The 24,023-nt window shown below is 36.8% G+C and overlaps 1 protein-coding gene across 1 annotated transcript in view; it reads right to left on the bottom strand.

The window, feature by feature from the left end:
- Positions 1–24,023, bottom strand: part of CA9 (carbonic anhydrase 9) — a 152,723-nt gene that overhangs the window by 22,915 nt on the left and 105,785 nt on the right. The window contains exons 3-7 of the mRNA XM_075844288.1: positions 13,427–13,597; positions 12,116–12,258; positions 10,945–11,037; positions 9,938–10,004; positions 9,508–9,665 (exon numbers count right to left, since the gene is read on the bottom strand). Coding sequence (XP_075700403.1) covers positions 9,508–9,665; positions 9,938–10,004; positions 10,945–11,037; positions 12,116–12,258; positions 13,427–13,597 — 632 coding nt within the window. The remainder of the gene's footprint in view (positions 1–9,507; positions 9,666–9,937; positions 10,005–10,944; positions 11,038–12,115; positions 12,259–13,426; positions 13,598–24,023) is intronic.

Raw genomic sequence — 24,023 nt, 5'->3', positions numbered from 1 at the left:
ACCCATCATACAATATATCTCACATCCATCATACAATAAATATCATACCCATCATACAATACATATAATACCCCTCATACAATATATATCATACCCATCATACAATATATCACATATTCATCATACAATATATCTCATACCCATCATACAATATATCTCATATACATTATATCTCATACCCATCATACAATATATCACATATTCATCATACAATATATCTCATAGCCATCATACAATATATCTCATATCCATTATATCTCATACCCATCATACAATATATCACATATTCATCATACAATATATCTCATACCCATCATACAATATATCTCACATCCATCATACAATAAATATCATACCCATCATACAATACATATAATACCCCTCATACAATATATCACATATTCATCATACAATATATATCATATCCATCATACAATAAATATCATACCCATCATACAATATATCTCATATTCATCATACAATATATATCATACCCATCATAATATGCACATCCCACTCATCATATAATACAGCTACACATCACACAATATATCTCACATCCATCATACAATAAATATCATACCCATCATACAATAAATATCATACCCATCATACAATATATCTCACATCCATCATACACTATATATCATACCCATCATACAATATATCTCATATTCATCATACAATATATATCCTACCCATCATAATATGCACATCCCACTCATCATATAATACAGCTACCCATCATACAATATATCTCATATCCATCATACAATATATCTCATATCCATCATACAATATATCTCATATCCATCATACAATAAATATCATATCCATCATACAATATATCTCATAGCCATCATACAATATATCTCATATCCATCATACAATATAACTCATATCCATCATACAATAAATATCATACCCATCATAATATGCACATCCCACTCATCATATACTACAGCTACACATCACACAATATATCTCACATCCATCATACAATAAATATCATACCCATCATACAATACATCTCATATCCATCATACAATATATCTCATACGCATCATACAATATATCTCATATCCATCATACAATATATATCATATCCATCATACAATAAATATCATACCCATCATACAATAAATATCATACCCATCATACAATATATCTCATACCCATCATACAATATATCTTATACCCATCATACAATATATCTCTTATCCATCATACAATAAATCTTTTATCCATCATACAATATATCACATATTCATCATACAATATATCTCATACCCATCATACAATAAATATCATACCCATCATACAATAAATATCATACCCATCATACAATAAATATCATACCCATCATACAATAAATATCATACCCATCATACAATAAATATCATACCCATCATACAATAAATATCATACCCATCATACAATATATCTCTTATCCATCATACAATAAATTTCATACCCATCATACAATAAATATCATACCCATCATACAATATATCTCTTATCCATCATACAATAAATCTCATATACATTATACAATATATCTCATACCCATCATACAATATATATCATACCCATCATTGTATTCATATCCCACTCATCATATAATACAGCTACCCATCATACAATATATCTCACATCCATCATACAATATATCTCATATCCATCATACAATAAATATCATACCCATCATACAATATATCTCATAGCCATAATACAATATATCACATATCCATCATACAATATATCTCATATTCATCATACAATACATCTCATATCCATCATACAATATATCTCATACCCATCATAATATGCACATCCCACTCATCATATAATACAGCTACCCATCATCCAATATATCTCATATCCATCATACAATATAACTCATATCCATCATACAATAAATATTATACCGATCATAGTATGCACATCCCACTCATCATATAATACAGCTACCCATCATCCAATATATCTCATATCCATCATACAATATATCTCATATCCATCATACAATATATCTCATATCCATCATACAATATATCTCACATCCATCATACAATATAACTCATATCCATCATACAATAAATATCATACCCATCATACAATATATCTCATACCCATCATACAATAAATATCATACCCATCATAAAATACATCTCATATCCATCATACAATATATCTCATACCCATCATACAATATATCTCATATCCATCATACAATAAATATCATACCCATCATACAATATATCTCATATCCATCATACAATAAATATCATACCCATCATACAATATAACTCATATCCATCATACAATATATATCATACCCATCATACAATATATCTCATATCCATCATACAATATATCTCATATCCATCTTACAATATATCTCATACCCATCATACAATATATCTCATATCCATCATACAATATATATCATACCCGTCATACAATATATCTCATATCCATCATACAATATATCTCATATCCATCATACAATATATCTCATACCCATCATAATATGCACATCCTACTCATCATATAATACAGCTGCCCATCATACAATATATCTCATACCCATCATACAATATATCTCTTATCCATCATACAATATATCACATATTCATCATACAATATATCTCATACCCATCATACAATATATCTCTTATCCATCATACAATATATCTCATATCCATCATACAATATATCTCATACCCATCATACAATAAATATCATACCCATCATACAATATATCTCTTATCCATCATACAATAAATCTCATATACATTATACAATATATCTCATACCCATCATACAATATATATCATACCCATCATACAATATATATCATACCCATCATACAATATATATCATACCCATCATACAATATATCTCATACCCATCATACAATATATCTCATACCCATCATACAATATATCTCATATCCATCATACAATAAATATCATACCCATCATACAATATATATCATACCCATCATTGTATTCATATCCCACTCATCATATAATACAGCTGCCCATCATACAATATATCTCATACCCATCATACAATATATCTCATACCCATTATTGTATTCATATCCCACTCATCATACAATATATCTCACATCCATCATACAATATATCTCATATCCATCATACAATAAATATCATACCCATCATACAATACATATAATACCCCTCATACAATATATATCATACCCATCATACAATATATCACATATTCATCATACAATATATCTCATACCCATCATACAATATATCTCATATACATTATATCTCATACCCATCATACAATATATCACATATTCATCATACAATATATCTCATACCCATCATAATATGCACATCCCACTCATCATATAATATAGCTACCCATCATACAATATATCTCATACCCATCATACAATATATCTCATACCCATTATTGTATTCATATCCCACTCATCATACAATATATCTCACATCCATCATACAATATATCTCATATCCATCATACAATAAATATCATACCCATCATACAATACATATAATACCCCTCATACAATATATATCATACCCATCATACAATATATCACATATTCATCATACAATATATCTCATACCCATCATACAATATATCTCATATACATTATATCTCATACCCATCATACAATATATCACATATTCATCATACAATATATCTCATACCCATCATAATATGCACATCCCACTCATCATATAATATAGCTACCCATCATACAATATATCTCACATCCATCATACAATATATCTCACATCCATCATACAATATATCTCATATCCATCATACAATACATCTCATATCCATCATACAATATATCTCATACCCATCATAGTATGCATATCCCACTCATACTATAATACAGCTACCCATCAGACAATACAACACATCCTGCAGCTCAGGACAGACCACACCTGCATTACCATTTATTACCAAACCACACCTATTTATAAAAAAAACAAAACTCTTTTTTTTGGCTTATACATGGTGCTTCATGTTGCAGAGACACCAGACAACTCTGACTCTGTTAGAATTTAGAGTGAGAGATTCGTTTTCGTGTATAGGGTTAGGGTTCAGAGTCAGGGATTAGGTTTAGGGTATAGGGTTAGTGTTAGGGTTCACAGTCAGGGATTAGGGTTAGTGTTAGGGTTCATAATCAGGGATTAGGGTTAGGGTATAGGGTTAGTGTTAGGGTTCACAGTCAGGGATTAGGTTTAGGGTTAGTGTTAGGGTTCAGAATCAGGGATTCGGGTTAGGTTATAGGGTTAATGCTAGGGTTCAGAGTCAGGGATTAGGTTTAGGGTATAGGGTTAATGCTTGGGTTCAGAATCAGGGATTCGGGTTAGGGTATAGGGTTAGTGTTAGGGTTCACAGTCAGGGATTAGGGTTAGGGTATAGGGTTAGTGTTAGGGTTCATAATCAGGGATTATGGTTAGGGTATAGGGTTAGTGTTAGGGTTCACAGTCAGGGATTAGGGTTAGGGTATAGAGTTAGTATTAGGGTTCGGTGTCATTTATTAGGTTTTGGGTATAGAGTTAGTGTTAGGGTTCAGAATCAGGGATTCAGGTTAGGTTATAGGGTTAATGCTAGAGTTCAGAATCAGGGATTAGCTTTAGGGTACAGGGTTAGTGTTAGGGTTCATAAACAGGGATTGGGATTAGGGTTAGGGTATAGGGTTAGTGTTAGGGTTCACAGTCAGGGATTAGGTTTAGGGTATAGAGTTAGTATTAGGGTTTGGTGTCAGGTATTAGGTTTAGGGTATAGGGTTAGTGTTAGGGTTCAGAATCAGGGATTAGGATATAGGGTTAATGCTAGGGTTCAGAGTCAGGGATTAGGTTTAGGGTATAGGGTTAGTGTTAGGGTTCATAAACAGGGATTGGGATTAGGGTTAGGGTATAGGGTTAGTGTTAGGGTTCACAGTCAGGGATTAGGTTTAGGGTATAGAGTTAGTATTAGGGTTTGGAGTCAGGTATTAGGTTTAGGGTATAGGGTTAGTGTTAGGGTTCAGAATCAGGGATTAGGATATAGGGTTAATGCTAGGGTTCAGTGTCAGGGATTAGGTTTAGGGTATAGGGTTAGTGTTAGGGTTCACAGTCAGGGGTTAGGGTATAGGGTTAGTGTTAGGGTTCATAATCAGGGATTAGGGTTAGGGTATAGGGTTAGTGTTAGGGTTCGGTGTCAGGTATTAGGTTTTGGGTATAGAGTTAGTGTTAGGGTTCAGAATCAGGGATTCGGGTTAGGTTATAGGGTTAATGCTAGGGTTCAGAATCAGGGATTAGCTTTAGGGTACAGGGTTAGTGTTAGGGTTCACAGTCAGGGATTAGGTTTAGGGTATAGAGTTAGTATTAGGTTTCGGTGTCAGGTATTAGGTTTAGGGTATAGGGTTAGTGTTAGGGTTCAGAATCAGGGATTAGGATATAGGGTTAATGCTAGGGTTCAGAGTCAGGGATTAGGTTTAGGGTATAGGGTTAGTGTTAGGGTTCATAATCAGGGATTAGGGTTATGGTATAGGGTTAGTGTTAGGGTTCACAGGCAGGGATTAGGTTTAGGGTATAGGGTTAGTATTAGGTTTCACAGGCAGGGATTAGGTTTAGGGTATAGAGTTAGTATTAGGGTTCGGTGTCAGGTATTAGGTTTTGGGTATAGAGTTAGTGTTAGAGTTCAGAATCAGGGATTAGTTTTAGGGTACAGGGTTAGTGTTAGGGTTCACAGTCAGGGATTAGGTTTAGGGTATAGAGTTAGTGTTAGGGTTCAGAATCAGGGATTAGGATATAGGGTTAATGCTAGGGTTCAGAGTCAGGGATTAGGTTTAGGGTATAGGGTTAGTGTTAAGGTTCATAATCAGGGATTAGGTTTAGGGTATAGAGTTAGTATTAGGGTTCGGTGTCAGGTATTAGGTTTAGGGTATAGGGTTAGTGTTAGGGTTCAGAATCAGGGATTAGGGTATAGGGTTAATGCTTGGGTTCAGAATCAGGGATTAGGTTTAGGGTATAGGGTTAGTTTAGGGTTCACAGTCAGGGATTAGGTTTAGGGTATAGAGTTAGTATTAGGGTTCAGTGTCAGGTATTAGGTTTAGGGTATAGGGTTAGTGTTAGGGTTCACAGTCAGGGATTAGGTTTAGGGTATAGGGTTAGTGTGTTAGGTTTCACAGGCAGGGATTAGGTTTAGGGTATAGAGTTAGTATTAGGGTTTGTGTCAGGTATTAGGTTTTGGGTATAGAGTTAGTGTTAGAGTTCAGAGTCAGGGATTAGGTTTAGGGTATAGGTTAGTGTTAGGGTTCAGAATCAGGGATTCGGGTTAGGTTATAGGGTTAATGCTAGGGTTCAGAATCAGGGATTAGTTTTAGGGTACAGGGTTAGTGTTAGGGTTCACAGTCAGGGATTAGGTTTAGGGTATAGAGTTAGTGTTAGGGTTCAGAATCAGGGATTAGGATATAGGGTTAATGCTAGGGTTCACAGTCAGGGATTAGGGTTAGGGTATAGGGTTAGTGTTAGGGTTCATAATCAGGGATTATGGTTAGGGTATAGGGTTAGTGTTAGGGTTCACAGTCAGGGATTAGGGTTAGGGTATAGAGTTAGTATTAGGGTTCGGTGTCATTTATTAGGTTTTGGGTATAGAGTTAGTGTTAGGGTTCAGAATCAGGGATTCAGGTTAGGTTATAGGGTTAATGCTAGAGTTCAGAATCAGGGATTAGCTTTAGGGTACAGGGTTAGTGTTAGGGTTCATAAACAGGGATTGGGATTAGGGTTAGGGTATAGGGTTAGTGTTAGGGTTCACAGTCAGGGATTAGGTTTAGGGTATAGAGTTAGTATTAGGGTTTGGTGTCAGGTATTAGGTTTAGGGTATAGGGTTAGTGTTAGGGTTCAGAATCAGGGATTAGGATATAGGGTTAATGCTAGGGTTCAGAGTCAGGGATTAGGTTTAGGGTATAGGGTTAGTGTTAGGGTTCATAAACAGGGATTGGGATTAGGGTTAGGGTATAGGGTTAGTGTTAGGGTTCACAGTCAGGGATTAGGTTTAGGGTATAGAGTTAGTATTAGGGTTTGGTGTCAGGTATTAGGTTTAGGGTATAGGGTTAGTGTTAGGGTTCAGAATCAGGGATTAGGATATAGGGTTAATGCTAGGGTTCAGTGTCAGGGATTAGGTTTAGGGTATAGGGTTAGTGTTAGGGTTCACAGTCAGGGGTTAGGGTATAGGGTTAGTGTTAGGGTTCATAATCAGGGATTAGGGTTAGGGTATAGGGTTAGTGTTAGGGTTCGGTGTCAGGTATTAGGTTTTGGGTATAGAGTTAGTGTTAGGGTTCAGAATCAGGGATTCGGGTTAGGTTATAGGGTTAATGCTAGGGTTCAGAATCAGGGATTAGCTTTAGGGTACAGGGTTAGTGTTAGGGTTCACAGTCAGGGATTAGGTTTAGGGTATAGAGTTAGTATTAGGTTTCGGTGTCAGGTATTAGGTTTAGGGTATAGGGTTAGTGTTAGGGTTCAGAATCAGGGATTAGGATATAGGGTTAATGCTAGGGTTCAGAGTCAGGGATTAGGTTTAGGGTATAGGGTTAGTGTTAGGGTTCATAATCAGGGATTAGGGTTATGGTATAGGGTTAGTGTTAGGGTTCACAGGCAGGGATTAGGTTTAGGGTATAGGGTTAGTATTAGGTTTCACAGGCAGGGATTAGGTTTAGGGTATAGAGTTAGTATTAGGGTTCGGTGTCAGGTATTAGGTTTTGGGTATAGAGTTAGTGTTAGAGTTCAGAATCAGGGATTAGTTTTAGGGTACAGGGTTAGTGTTAGGGTTCACAGTCAGGGATTAGGTTTAGGGTATAGAGTTAGTGTTAGGGTTCAGAATCAGGGATTAGGATATAGGGTTAATGCTAGGGTTCAGAGTCAGGGATTAGGTTTAGGGTATAGGGTTAGTGTTAAGGTTCATAATCAGGGATTAGGGTTAGGGTATAGGGTTAGTGTTAGGGTTCACAGTCAGGGATTAGGTTTAGGGTATAGAGTTAGTATTAGGGTTCGGTGTCAGGTATTAGGTTTAGGGTATAGGGTTAGTGTTAGGGTTCAGAATCAGGGATTAGGGTATAGGGTTAATGCTTGGGTTCAGAATCAGGGATTAGGTTTAGGGTATAGGGTTAGTTTAGGGTTCACAGTCAGGGATTAGGTTTAGGGTATAGAGTTAGTATTAGGGTTCAGTGTCAGGTATTAGGTTTAGGGTATAGGGTTAGTGTTAGGGTTCACAGTCAGGGATTAGGTTTAGGGTATAGGGTTAGTGTGTTAGGTTTCACAGGCAGGGATTAGGTTTAGGGTATAGAGTTAGTATTAGGGTTTGTGTCAGGTATTAGGTTTTGGGTATAGAGTTAGTGTTCAGAGTCAGGGATTAGGTTTAGGGTATAGGTTAGTGTTAGGGTTCAGAATCAGGGATTCGGGTTAGGTTATAGGGTTAATGCTAGGGTTCAGAATCAGGGATTAGTTTTAGGGTACAGGGTTAGTGTTAGGGTTCACAGTCAGGGATTAGGTTTAGGGTATAGAGTTAGTGTTAGGGTTCAGAATCAGGGATTAGGAAATAGGGTTAATGCTAGGGTTCAGAGTCAGGGATTAGGTTTAGGGTATAGGGTTAGTGTTAGGGTTTATAATCAGGGATTAGGTTTAGGGTATAGAGTTAGTATTAGGGTTTGGTGTCAGGTATTAGGTTTTGGGTATAGGGTTAGTGTTAGGGTTCAGAATCAGGGATTAGGGTATAGGGTTAATGCTTGGGTTCAGAATCAGGGATTAGGTTTAGGGTATAGGGTTAGTGTTAGGGTTCACAGTCAAGGATTAGGTTTAGGGTATAGAGTTAATATCAGGGTTTGGAGTCAGGTATTAGGTTTTGGGTATAGGGTTAGAGTTAGAGTTCAGAGTCAGGGATTAGGTTTAGGGTATAGGGTTAGTGTTAGGGTTCACAGTCAAGGATTAGGTTTAGGGTATAGAGTTAATATCAGGGTTTGGAGTCAGGTATTAGGTTTTGGGTATAGGGTTAGAGTTAGAGTTCAGAGTCAGGGATTAGGTTTAGGGTATAGGGTTAGTGTTAGGGTTCACAGTCAGGGATTAGATTTAGGGTATAGAGTTAGTATAAGGGTTCAGAGTCAGGTATTAGGTTTTGGGTATAGGGTTAGAGTTACGGTTTAGAGTCAGAGATAAGGTTTAGTATCTAGGGTGCATTTTAGGGTGTAGAGTCAGGTATTTGGTTTAGGGTATATGGTTTGTGTTAGGGCTCACAGTCAGGAAATAGGTTTAGTGTATGGGGTCAGAGATTAGGTTGAAGGTTGGAGTTTAGGGTAGGGGTTAGTGTTAGGGTTCAGAGTGAGGGATTAGGGTTAGTGTTAGGGTTCAGAGTCAGGGATTAGATTGAAGGTTGGAGTTTGGGGTAAGGCTTAGAGTTCAGAGTTAGATCTTCAGGATTATCGGCTGTACATAATTCTCTGACCTGTCTGACAGATAGTGGAATGGTTTGGTTGAAGATGGTCCAGTTGACGGTTTGGAAACATGGTGGAGTAGTGAGAGAGCCATTGTACCGGAAGTATCTGTCCAGCTGCTGAGGTAATAATCCTCGTATATCAAATACAGGTATTTCTGTGCTTTGTCCTGTGGCATAAATACACAATTACGGGATCAGTGCAGATATATCAACTGTGCAAAATACGCATGGTACAAGCATGGCCGCCAGAAGAAGTATCAGGGCCCCACACAATGGAATGGCCCATGGATGATATTGATAGACATTTCATGAGTTAATATTGGATATCGTGAATTTTAGGTTTAGGGTATTGGGTTAGTTCTAGAGTTCAGGAGAGTTTAGAGATTCTCCACTGGAAGTCACCAGGTTGGGTTGGGGGTAGAAGAAACTCCACACTCACCACCATCCTTCACCTCCTCCAGATATGTCAGAAGGTGTTTGTAAGCTTCATTATCATCAGGTCCTTCCTGCAACAAGGAACATGATGTGAACTTATTGACATCAACAACATGAGACTTTATATGATTCACCACCTATAGAGCTTCCTGATGTGCAGGACCTGCCATGGTCAAACTGGGAGGACATGAAGAGCTAGTGTGGGTCGGTTAATGATCAGACAGGGCACGGCCCATACAAACACATTTTCACTTTCTCTACTGGGTGAGTTTGTAGAAGTATGGTCAAAATGTTCTCCTGAGGATGAAGGACAAAACCTCAACATCTGTCCTTCCGACCACAAGAGGTGACCTTGAGTCTTCTGTGGGGAACTAAGCCTATACAATTTTTTAATGACTGTCCACTAATGAAATATGGGTTGTAGACTCTTCAGCCAAGCGAATAACCGACAACAACCGTGTCCATAGTTTGGTAAATGTAATAAGAACTGTACAACTCAATCATAGACCAAAACTAGAGAAGATTCGCCCAATCCACTACCAATATCCCCTGATCTCAGTCACCAGTGCGTAGGACAGATTACGGGAACCGCCGAGACTGTAAATCTGGGAGCACCAAATGCCGATTTCATAAATGCACCATGATGGTGGGATCATCGGCCAATTTCTGTGACCACCATAGTCAGCCTGGACCTCCACATGACCTTCTGATCATTTAGATGCTACATTGCCCCTCCTGCTGTGTTTTTACCCTCTGTACTATGATTGTATTCTTCTATCTAGAACCTATGGTTACTGTGGCCTTCACCCTTCTCCGTGCTTTGTCAATGATAGCTCCGGGTGTGATAACATGACTCGGGAGTAATGTACAGCTCCGGCTAATGCTTTCTTATACTCCATGTCTTTCTCAGTGACCTTCACCCACTCTGAGATCTTTATATAAACTCTGGACTCTGCACAACCTTCACAGATAAAGATTCCGGAAACATGGACTTACCCAGTGACCACTCACCTCTATGAAAGCTGCCAACACAGCGAGGCCTCCTGGCTGGTTTATTGCTTCATCTATACTCTTATACTCAGTGTTAAAGTGAACCACATGGATCTAAGGGAAGAGATCAGCAACTTAGCACCGAATACAAAGCAATGGTGTGGGCATCATCAGGCCAGCTTCATGTGCAGCGATTTTCAATCCAATCCAACACATAATGTAGAAAAGTAGCTACGATCACTAGAAAGGACCTGAATGTGAAGGATCTGATGGTCAACTGTCCAACATTGCCCCCATCTGCAGTCTCTACCAAGCGGCATCCGCAGTCCATTCAATAACATTGATAATATTTTGCAGCAGTGCGAACAATGTTCCTATTACCACAAAGGAAAAAAAGACATCTAGAGTTCATCAAATGTCTGGCCGACGGTCCAACTGGGGGGTGGTTATCAAACGAGGCATCATGACTTAAGTTTCAGAAAATATAGAGGACTGGACTGTATCCCCGGAAAGGGCCTTATATACACATGGTATTGATGTTGGATGTCCCGCTGTTTTTGGCCATCACTTTGATCACCAGGTAACTAATACTAGGCGTTACCATGGCTAGGACAGTTCATACAATTATCCCTCAATAGATGATGCTTAGAACTAAATCCAGGCTCTTAGGTTGGTGGACTCTTGGGTTGGGGCACAGCAGAGCTCCATTAAGAATTATCAATGAACCATGAATAGATGTCTACCCTGGAAAACAAGTATAATCCATGAATTTTCCATGGTCATGATGTGATACTGATGATGAAAGATACAGCATGTGATTAGGTTTAGGGTAACATGAAGCCACATAGGTTGCCCAAGCTCATTGGGTTATCAGGGAATGGGCAATTATCTGTTTGGTCACTTGGTATTGGATACCATAACATTGGGTCCTGGACAGTAGGCCATTAAGTCACCGCTCAGTCATTGGGGACTGGCAAATTGTCCCTGGAATCAAAGAGAGTCCATGAGTTGCCCTTTGGGTAGGCAGGGAATGAACAGTTGACTGGGGTTGCTCGTTGGTTGCATACTATGGCACTGGATAGCCAGGAGCTTTGTACATGGCACTGACCATCAAATAATGAACATTATTGTCCCCACCAGGGCCAGGACAATGTATTATGTGTCACTATATAGTACAGCAGGTACCACTCACCTCTCCTGGGAATCGCCTTCCATTAACAGTATGCTCTGACCCTGGACTGCTATGTGACCCCCAATGGAAATGGAGCTGTGCTGCTTGGTATATATGAGGGAGACCCCCGACTATCTTCATACTTTCAGGTAGTTTCAAAACCACTGTGAGCCAAGACATCAAATAGTAACAAGTATTAATATCACAAGACACTTCACAATAACCACCACAAATAATATACTGCTCATGATATTGATGAATGGCGCCTCATCAGAGGAAATGGGACACCATACCAAATAACATAGGAGATAATGGTTCACCACCAATCAATGGTTATCTACATTTTATAGACATTTATCGGAATATGACAATACATTTTACTTGTATCTGATTTCCATGGAGTGTCCTTCCTTTGAAGATTATCGTTATATTGTTAGAGTGTCGAGCTAACCACGACCCTGACAAGAATCAAGATGGAGCTTCCCTCCCTGGGTCATACCCCCACACTGACTAACCTGGGACGAAATGATCAAAAACCTCAGATTTATTCCAGTGCCATGGAGTGTCCTTCCTTTGAGGATAGTCGTTATATTGTTGGAGTGCCGAGCTAACCACGACCCTGACAAGAATCAAGATGGAGATTCCCTCCCTGGGTCATACCCCCACCCTGACTAACCTGGGACGAAACGATCAAAAACCTCAGATTTATTCCAGTGCCATGGAGTGTCCTTCCTTTGAGGATAGTCGTTATATTGTTGGAGTGCCGAGCTAACCACGACCCTGACAAGAATCAAGATGGAGCTTCCCTCCCTGGGTCATACCCCCACACTGACTAACCTGGAACGAAACGATCAAAAATCTCAGATTTATTCCAGTGTCATGGAGTGTCCTTCCTTTGAGGATAGTCGTTATAATTTTGGAGTGCCAAGCTAACCACAACCCTGACAAGAGTTAAGATGGAGCTTCCCTCCCTGGGTCATACCCCCACACTGACCAAAAGGATCCAGAAACATCTGAGTTATTCAAGTGCCATGTAATTTTTCTATTTGATTCTTGTTATGGCGCCTCCATTCTCCTCTCTGTACGTCCATAACTATGTACAACAATGAGACATTTATTTACAAGCTATTTATCTTCTGTACATGAGAGGGATGACCTCAGAGGTTCTAGATTCTTATCTCCAGAAGACCACAGACACCCCTGGATATAAGCCAAAGAATCATTGGCCTTGATTCTTCCATGTTCTTACTGAAGCCCTCAATAAATGACCTTAAATCCAACATCTATCTAGAGAACATGTGGCAAAAATATTCTGATTGGCTGTCAGCTCACCAGTATGTCTGTTGTTCTCCAACTTTAAGGTTTCTTCAGCCGCTAAGTCGTAGCCGGACAGTTGGATGGGTCTAAGCTGAGGATCGAAGGTGGTATTCTGTGTGTCCACATTAATAGGGGACTGAGCCTTCTCACTGCAGTCAGGGAAATCCTTATCCCAGCCCAGAATATCTGTCACATGGAGAAAATGGAAAACAAAGCCATTAACTGTATATATCTCTATCCGCAACAGCACTCATCCGCTCACCTCACTACTATACAGACCCTCCAACTCACACTATACTGACCCCCAAACTCTCACTACTCTGACTGCATACTACCCTGACCCCCACATATTACTACACAGGTCCCCCCACCTCAAAATACATTAATCCAACAACTAAAACGAAAAAAATTCCATCTATACTGTAAAAACGGGTAAATGATATTAATAGGATAAAGGTGATAACTGACATATGTCTATAGGTGAGATACTGATATGATGAAGCTGATAAGTGATATGTGTCTATAGGTCAGATACTGATATGATGAAGCTGATAAGTGATCTGTGTCTATAGGTCAGATACTGATATGATGAAGCTGATAAGTGATATATGTCTATAGGTCAGATACTGATATGATGAAGCTGATAAGTGATATATGTCTATAGGTCAGAAACTGATATGATGAAGCTGATAAGTGATCTGTGTCTATAGGTCAGATACTGATATGATGGAGCTGATAAGTGATATGTGTCTATAGGTCAGATACTGATATGATGAAGATGATAAGTGATATGTGTTTATAGGTCAGAAACTGATATGATGAAGCTGATAAGTGATATGTGTCTATAGGTCAGATACTGATATGATGAGGCTGATAAGTGATATGTGTCTATAGGTCAGAAACTGATATGATGAAGCTGATAAGTGATCTGTGTCTATAGGTCAGATACTGATATGATAAAGCTGATAAGTGATATATATCTATAGGTCAGATACAGATATGATGAAGCTGATAAGTGATCTGTGTCTATAGGTCAGATACTGATATGATGAAGCTGATAAGTGATATATGTCTATAGGTCAGATACTGATATCATGAAGCTGATAAGTGATATGTGTCTATAGGTCAGATACTGATATGATGAAGCTGATAAGTGATATGTGTCTATAGGTCAGATACTGATATGATGAAGCTGATAAGTGATATATGTCTATAGGTCAGATACTGATATGATGAAGCTGATAAGTGATCTGTGTCTATAGGTCAGATACTGATATGATGAAGCTGATAAGTGATATATGTCTATAGGTCAGATACTGATATGATGAAGCTGATAAGTGATATGTGTCTATAGGTCAGATACTGATATGATGAAGCTGATAAGTGATATATGTCTATAGGTCAGATACAGATATGATGAAGCTGATAAGTGATATATGTCTATAGGTCAGATACTGATATGATGAAGCTGATAAGTGATCTGTGTCTATAGGTCAGATACTGATATGATGAGGCTGATAAGTGATATGTGTCTATAGGTCAGATACTGATATGATGAAGCTGATAAGTTATATATGTCTATAGGTCAGATACTGATATGATGAAGCTGATAAGTTATATATGTCTATAGGTCAGATACTGATATGATGAAGCTGATAAGTGATATATGTCTATAGGTCAGATACTGATATGATGGAGCTGATAAGTGATATATGTCTATAGGTCAGAAACTGATATGATGAAGCTGATAAGTGATCTGTGTCTATAGGTCAGATACTGATATGATAAAGCTGATAAGTGATATATATCTATAGGTCAGATACTGATATGATAAAGCTGATAAGTGATGTGTCTATAGGTCAGATACTGATATGATGAAGCTGATAAGTGATATATGTCTATAGGTCAGATACTGATATGATGAGGCTGATAAGTGATATATGTCTATAGGTCAGATACTGATATGGTGAAGCTGATAAGTGATCTGTGTCTATAGGTCAGATACTGATATGATGAAGCTGATAAGTGATATATGTCTATAGGTCAGATACTGATATGATGAGGCTGATAAGTGATATATGTCTATAGGTCAGATACTGATATGGTGAAGCTGATAAGTGATATGTGTCTATAGGTCAGACAGTGATATGATGAAGCTGATAAGTGATATATGTCTATAGGTCAGATACTGATATGATGAGGCTGATAAGTGATATGTGTCTATAGGTCAGATACTGATATGATGAAGCTGATAAGTGATATGTGTCTATAGGTCAGAAACTGATATGATGAAGCTGATAAGTGATCTGTGTCTATAGGTCAGATACTGATATGATGAAGCTGATAAGTGATATATGTCTATAGGTCAGATACTGATATGATGAAGCTGATAAGTGATATGTGTCTATAGGTCAGATACTGATATGATGAAGCTGATAAGTGATCTGTGTCTATAGGTCAGATACTGATATGATGAAGCTGATAAGTGATATGTGTCTATAGGTCAGATACTGATATGATGAAGCTGATAAGTGATATATGTCTATAGGTCAGATACTGATATGATGAGGCTGATAAGTGATATATGTCTATAGGTCAGATACTGATATGATGAAGATGATAAGTGATATATGTCTATAGGTCAGATACTGATATGATGAAGCTGATAAGTGATATGTGTCTATAGGTCAGACAGTGATATGATGAAGCTGATAAGTGATATATGTCTATAGGTCAGATACTGATATGATGGAGCTGATAAGTGATCTATGTCTATAGGTCAGATACTGATATGATGAAGCTGATAAGTGATGTGTCTATAGGTCAGATACAGATATGATGAAGATGATAAGTGATATGTGTCTATCGGTCAGATACTGATATGATGAAGCTGATAAGTGATATATGTCTATAGGTCAGAAACTGATATGATGAAGCTGATAAGTGATATGTGTCTATAGGTCAGATACTGATATGATAAAGCTGATAAGTGATATATGTCTATAGGTCAGATACTGATATGATGAAGCTGATAAGTGATATATGTCTATATGTCAGATACTGATATGATGAAGCTGATAAGTGATATGTGTCTATAGGTCAGATACAGATATGATGAAGCTGATATGTGATATGTGTCTATAGATCAGATACTGATATGGTGAAGCTGATAAGTGATATATGTCTATAGGTCAGATACTGATATGATGAAGCTGATAAGTGATATATATGTCTATAGGTCAGACAGTGATATGATGAAGCTGATAAGTGATATATGTCTATAGGTCAGATACTGATATGATGAAGATGATAAGTGATATGTGTCTATAGGTCAGATACTGATATGATGAAGCTGATAAGTGATCTATGTCTATAGGTCAGATACTGATATGATGAAGCTGATAAGTGATATATGTCTATCGGTCAGATACTGATATGATGAAGCTGATAAGTGATCTATGTCTATAGGTCAGATACTGATATGATGAAGCTGATAAGTGATATATGTCTATAGGTCAGATACTGATATGATGAAGATGATAAGTGATATGTGTCTATCGGTCAGATACTGATATGATGAAGCTGATAAGTGATCTATGTCTATAGGTCAGAAACTGATATGAGGAAGCTGATAAGTGATATGTGTCTATAGGTCAGATACAGATATGATGAAGCTGATAAGTGATATGTCTATAGGTCAGATACTGATATGATAAAGCTGATAAGTGATGTGTCTATAGGTCAGATACTGATATGATAAAGCTGATAAGTGATGTGTCTATAGGTCAGATACTGATATGATGAAGCTGATAAGTGATATGTGTCTATAGGTCAGATACTGATATGATGAAGCTGATAAGTGATATATGTCTATAGGTCAGATACTGATATGATGAAGCTGATAAGTGATATATGTCTATAGGTCAGATACTGATATGATGAGGCTGATAAGTGATATGTGTCTATAGGTCAGATACTGATATGATGAAGCTGATAAGTGATATATGTCTATAGGTCAGATACTGATATGATGAGGCTGATAAGTGATATATGTCTATAGGTCAGATACTGATATGATGAAGCTGATAAGTGATATGTGTCTATAGGTCAGATACTGATATGATGGAGCTGATAAGTGATATATGTCTATAGGTCAGATACTGATATGATGAAGCTGATAAGTGATATATGTCTATAGGTCAGATACTGATATGATGAAGCTGATAAGTGATATGTGTCTATAGGTCAGATACTGATATGATGAGGCTGATAAGTGATATATGTCTATAGGTCAGATACTGATATGATGAAGCTGATAAGTGATATGTGTCTATAGGTCAGAAACTGATATGATGAAGCTGATAAATGATCTGTGTCTATAGGTCAGATACAGATATGATAAAGCTGATAAGTGATGTGTCTATAGGTCAGATACTGATATGATGAAGTTGATAAGTGATATATGTCTATAGGTCAGATACTGATATGATGAGGCTGATAAGTGATATGTGTCTATAGGTCAGATACTGATATGATGAAGCTGATAAGTGATATATGTCTATAGGTCAGATACTGATATGATGAGGCTGATAAGTGATATGTGTCTATAGGTCAGATACTGATATGATGAAGCTGATAAGTGATCTGTGTCTATAGGTCAGATACTGATATGATGAAGCTGATAAGTGATATGTGTCTATAGGTCAGATACTGATATGATGAAGCTGATAAGTGATATATGTCTATAGGTCAGATACTGATATGATGAAGCTGATAAGTGATATATGTCTATAGGTCAGAAACTGATATGATGAAGCTGATAAGTGATATGTGTCTATATGTCAGATACTGATATGATGAAGCTGATAAGTGATATATGTCTATAGGTCAGAAACTGATATGATGAAGCTGATAAGTGATATATGTCTATATGTCAGATACTGATATGATGAAGCTGATAAGTGATATGTGTCTATAGGTCAGATACTGATATGATGAAGCTGATAAGTGATATATATCTATAGGTCAGATACTGATATGATGAAGCTGATAAGTGATCTGTGTCTATAGGTCAGATACTGATATGATGAAGCTGATAAGTGATATGTGTCTATAGGTCAGATACTGATATGATGGAGCTGATAAGTGATATGTGTCTATAGGTCAGACAGTGATATGATGAAGCTGATAAGTGATATATGTCTATAGGTCAGATACTGATATGATGAAGATGATAAGTGATATGTGTCTATAGGTCAGATACTGATATGATGAAGCTGATAAGTGATCTATGTCTATAGGTCAGATACTGATATGATGAAGCTGATAAGTGATATATGTCTATAGGTCAGATACTGATATGATGAAGCTGATAAGTGATATGTGTCTATAGGTCAGATACTGATATGATGGAGCTGATAAGTGATATATGTCTATAGGTCAGATACTGATATGATGAAGCTGATAAGTGATATATGTCTATAGGTCAGATACTGATATGATGAAGCTGATAAGTGATATGTGTCTATAGGTCAGATACTGATATGATGAGGCTGATAAGTGATATATGTCTATAGGTCAGATACTGATATGATGAAGCTGATAAGTGATATGTGTCTATAGGTCAGAAACTGATATGATGAAGCTGATAAATGATCTGTGTCTATAGGTCAGATACAGATATGATAAAGCTGATAAGTGATGTGTCTATAGGTCAGATACTGATATGATGAAGCTGATAAGTGATATATGTCTATAGGTCAGATACTGATATGATGAGGCTGATAAGTGATATGTGTCTATAGGTCAGATACTGATATGATGAAGCTGATAAGTGATATATGTCTATAGGTCAGATACTGATATGATGAGGCTGATAAGTGATATGTGTCTATAGGTCAGATACTGATATGATGAAGCTGATAAGTGATCTGTGTCTATAGGTCAGATACTGATATGATGAAGCTGATAAGTGATATGTGTCTATAGGTCAGATACTGATATGATGAAGCTGATAAGTGATATATGTCTATAGGTCAGATACTGATATGATGAAGCTGATAAGTGATATATGTCTATAGGTCAGAAACTGATATGATGAAGCTGATAAGTGATATGTGTCTATATGTCAGATACTGATATGATGAAGCTGATAAGTGATATATGTCTATAGGTCAGAAACTGATATGATGAAGCTGATAAGTGATATATGTCTATAGGTCAGAAACTGATATGATGAAGCTGATAAGTGATATATGTCTATATGTCAGATACTGATATGATGAAGCTGATAAGTGATATGTGTCTATAGGTCAGATACTGATATGATGAAGCTGATAAGTGATATATATCTATAGGTCAGATACTGATATGATGAAGCTGATAAGTGATCTGTGTCTATAGGTCAGATACTGATATGATGAAGCTGATAAGTGATATGTGTCTATAGGTCAGATACTGATATGATGGAGCTGATAAGTGATATGTGTCTATAGGTCAGACAGTGATATGATGAAGCTGATAAGTGATATATGTCTATAGGTCAGATACTGATATGATGAAGATGATAAGTGATATGTGTCTATAGGTCAGATACTGATATGATGAAGCTGATAAGTGATCTATGTCTATAGGTCAGATACTGATATGATGAAGCTGATAAGTGATATATGTCTATAGGTCAGATACTGATATGATGAAGCTGATAAGTGATATATGTCTATAGGTCAGATACTGATATGATGAAGATGATAAGTGATATGTGTCTATCGGTCAGATACTGATATGATGAAGCTGATAAGTGATCTATGTCTATAGGTCAGATACTGATATGATGAAGCTGATAAGTGATATATGTCTATAGGTCAGATACTGATATGATGAAGATGATAAGTGATATGTGTCTATCGGTCAGATACTGATATGATGAAGCTGATAAGTGATCTATGTCTATAGGTCAGAAACTGATATGAGGAAGCTGATAAGTGATATGTGTCTATAGGTCAGATACTGATATGATAAAGCTGATAAGTGATGTGTCTATAGGTCAGATACTGATATGATGAAGCTGATAAGTGATATGTGTCTATAGGTCAGATACTGATATGATGAAGCTGATAAGTGATATATGTCTATAGGTCAGATACTGATATGATGAAGCTGATAAGTGATATATGTCTATAGGTCAGATACTGATATGATGAGGCTGATAAGTGATATGTGTCTATAGGTCAGATACTGATATGATGAAGCTGATAAGTGATATATGTCTATAGGTCAGATACTGATATGATGAGGCTGATAAGTGATATATGTCTATAGGTCAGATACTGATATGATGAAGCTGATAAGTGATATGTGTCTATAGGTCAGATACTGATATGATGAAGCTGATAAGTGATATGTGTCTATAGGTCAGATACTGATATGATGAGGCTGATAAGTGATATATGTCTATAGGTCAGATACTGATATGATGAAGCTGATAAGTGATATGTGTCTATAGGTCAGAAACTGATATGATGAAGCTGATAAATGATCTGTGTCTATAGGTCAGAAACTGATATGATGAAGCTGATAAGTGATCTGTGTCTATAGGTCAGATACTGATATGATAAAGCTGATAAGTGATATATATCTATAGGTCAGATACAGATATGATGAAGCTGATAAGTGATCTGTGTCTATAGGTCAGATACTGATATGATGAAGCTGATAAGTGATATATGTCTATAGGTCAGATACTGATATCATGAAGCTGATAAGTGATATGTGTCTATAGGTCAGATACTGATATGATGAAGCTGATAAGTGATATGTGTCTATAGGTCAGATACTGATATGATGAAGCTGATAAGTGATATATGTCTATAGGTCAGATACTGATATGATGAAGCTGATAAGTGATCTGTGTCTATAGGTCAGATACTGATATGATGAAGCTGATAAGTGATATATGTCTATAGGTCAGATACTGATATGATGAAGCTGATAAGTGATATGTGTCTATAGGTCAGATACTGATATGATGAAGCTGATAAGTGATATATGTCTATAGGTCAGATACAGATATGATGAAGCTGATAAGTGATATATGTCTATAGGTCAGATACTGATATGATGAAGCTGATAAGTGATATATGTCTATAGGTCAGATACTGATATGATGAAGCTGATAAGTGATATATGTCTATAGGTCAGATACTGATATGATGGAGCTGATAAGTGATATATGTCTATAGGTCAGAAACTGATATGATGAAGCTGATAAGTGATCTGTGTCTATAGGTCAGATACTGATATGATAAAGCTGATAAGTGATATATATCTATAGGTCAGATACTGATATGATAAAGCTGATAAGTGATGTGTCTATAGGTCAGATACTGATATGATGAAGCTGATAAGTGATATATGTCTATAGGTCAGATACTGATATGATGAGGCTGATAAGTGATATATGTCTATAGGTCAGATACTGATATGGTGAAGCTGATAAGTGATCTGTGTCTATAGGTCAGATACTGATATGATGAAGCTGATAAGTGATATATGTCTATAGGTCAGATACTGATATGATGAGGCTGATAAGTGATATATGTCTATAGGTCAGATACTGATATGGTGAAGCTGATAAGTGATATGTGTCTATAGGTCAGACAGTGATATGATGAAGCTGATAAGTGATATATGTCTATAGGTCAGATACTGATATGATGAGGCTGATAAGTGATATGTGTCTATAGGTCAGATACTGATATGATGAAGCTGATAAGTGATATGTGTCTATAGGTCAGAAACTGATATGATGAAGCTGATAAGTGATCTGTGTCTATAGGTCAGATACTGATATGATGAAGCTGATAAGTGATATATGTCTATAGGTCAGATACTGATATGATGAAGCTGATAAGTGATATGTGTCTATAGGTCAGATACTGATATGATGAAGCTGATAAGTGATCTGTGTCTATAGGTCAGATACTGATATGATGAAGCTGATAAGTGATATGTGTCTATAGGTCAGATACTGATATGATGAAGCTGATAAGTGATATATGTCTATAGGTCAGATACTGATATGATGAAGCTGATAAGTGATATATGTCTATAGGTCAGAAACTGATATGATGAAGCTGATAAGTGATATGTGTCTATAGGTCAGATACTGATATGATAAAGCTGATAAGTGATATATGTCTATAGGTCAGATACTGATATGATGAAGCTGATAAGTGATATATGTCTATATGTCAGATACTGATATGATGAAGCTGATAAGTGATATGTGTCTATAGGTCAGATACAGATATGATGAAGCTGATATGTGATATGTGTCTATAGATCAGATACTGATATGGTGAAGCTGATAAGTGATATATGTCTATAGGTCAGATACTGATATGATGAAGCTGATAAGTGATATATATGTCTATAGGTCAGACAGTGATATGATGAAGCTGATAAGTGATATATGTCTATAGGTCAGATACTGATATGATGAAGATGATAAGTGATATGTGTCTATAGGTCAGATACTGATATGATGAAGCTGATAAGTGATCTATGTCTATAGGTCAGATACTGATATGATGAAGCTGATAAGTGATATATGTCTATCGGTCAGATACTGATATGATGAAGCTGATAAGTGATCTATGTCTATAGGTCAGATACTGATATGATGAAGCTGATAAGTGATATATGTCTATAGGTCAGATACTGATATGATGAAGATGATAAGTGATATATGTCTATAGGTCAGATACTGATATGATGAAGCTGATAAGTGATATGTGTCTATAGGTCAGAAACTGATATGATGAAGCTGATAAGTGATATATGTCTATAGGTCAGATACTGATATGATGAAGATGATAAGTGATATGTGTCTATCGGTCAGATACTGATATGATGAAGCTGATAAGTGATCTATGTCTATAGGTCAGAAACTGATATGAGGAGGCTGATAAGTGATATGTGTCTATAGGTCAGATACAGATATGATGAAGCTGATAAGTGATATGTCTATAGGTCAGATACTGATATGATAAAGCTGATAAGTGATGTGTCTATAGGTCAGATACTGATATGATAAAGCTGATAAGTGATGTGTCTATAGGTCAGATACTGATATGATGAAGCTGATAAGTGATATGTGTCTATAGGTCAGATACTGATATGATGAAGCTGATAAGTGATATATGTCTATAGGTCAGATACTGATATGATGAAGCTGATAAGTGATATATGTCTATAGGTCAGATACTGATATGATGAGGCTGATAAGTGATATGTGTCTATAGGTCAGATACTGATATGATGAAGCTGATAAGTGATATATGTCTATAGGTCAGATACTGATATGATGAGGCTGATAAGTGATATATGTCTATAGGTCAGATACTGATATGATGAAGCTGATAAGTGATATGTGTCTATAGGTCAGATACTGATATGATGGAGCTGATAAGTGATATATGTCTATAGGTCAGATACTGATATGATGAAGCTGATAAGTGATATATGTCTATAGGTCAGATACTGATATGATGAAGCTGATAAGTGATATGTGTCTATAGGTCAGATACTGATATGATGAGGCTGATAAGTG

Source organism: Rhinoderma darwinii, chromosome 1 (genome assembly GCF_050947455.1).
Source record: "Rhinoderma darwinii isolate aRhiDar2 chromosome 1, aRhiDar2.hap1, whole genome shotgun sequence".
NCBI classification, from domain to species: Eukaryota; Metazoa; Chordata; class Amphibia; order Anura; family Rhinodermatidae; genus Rhinoderma; species Rhinoderma darwinii.
The sequence above is the reverse complement of the archived record's forward strand: the minus strand, read 5'-3'. Positions and strand labels throughout refer to the sequence as shown.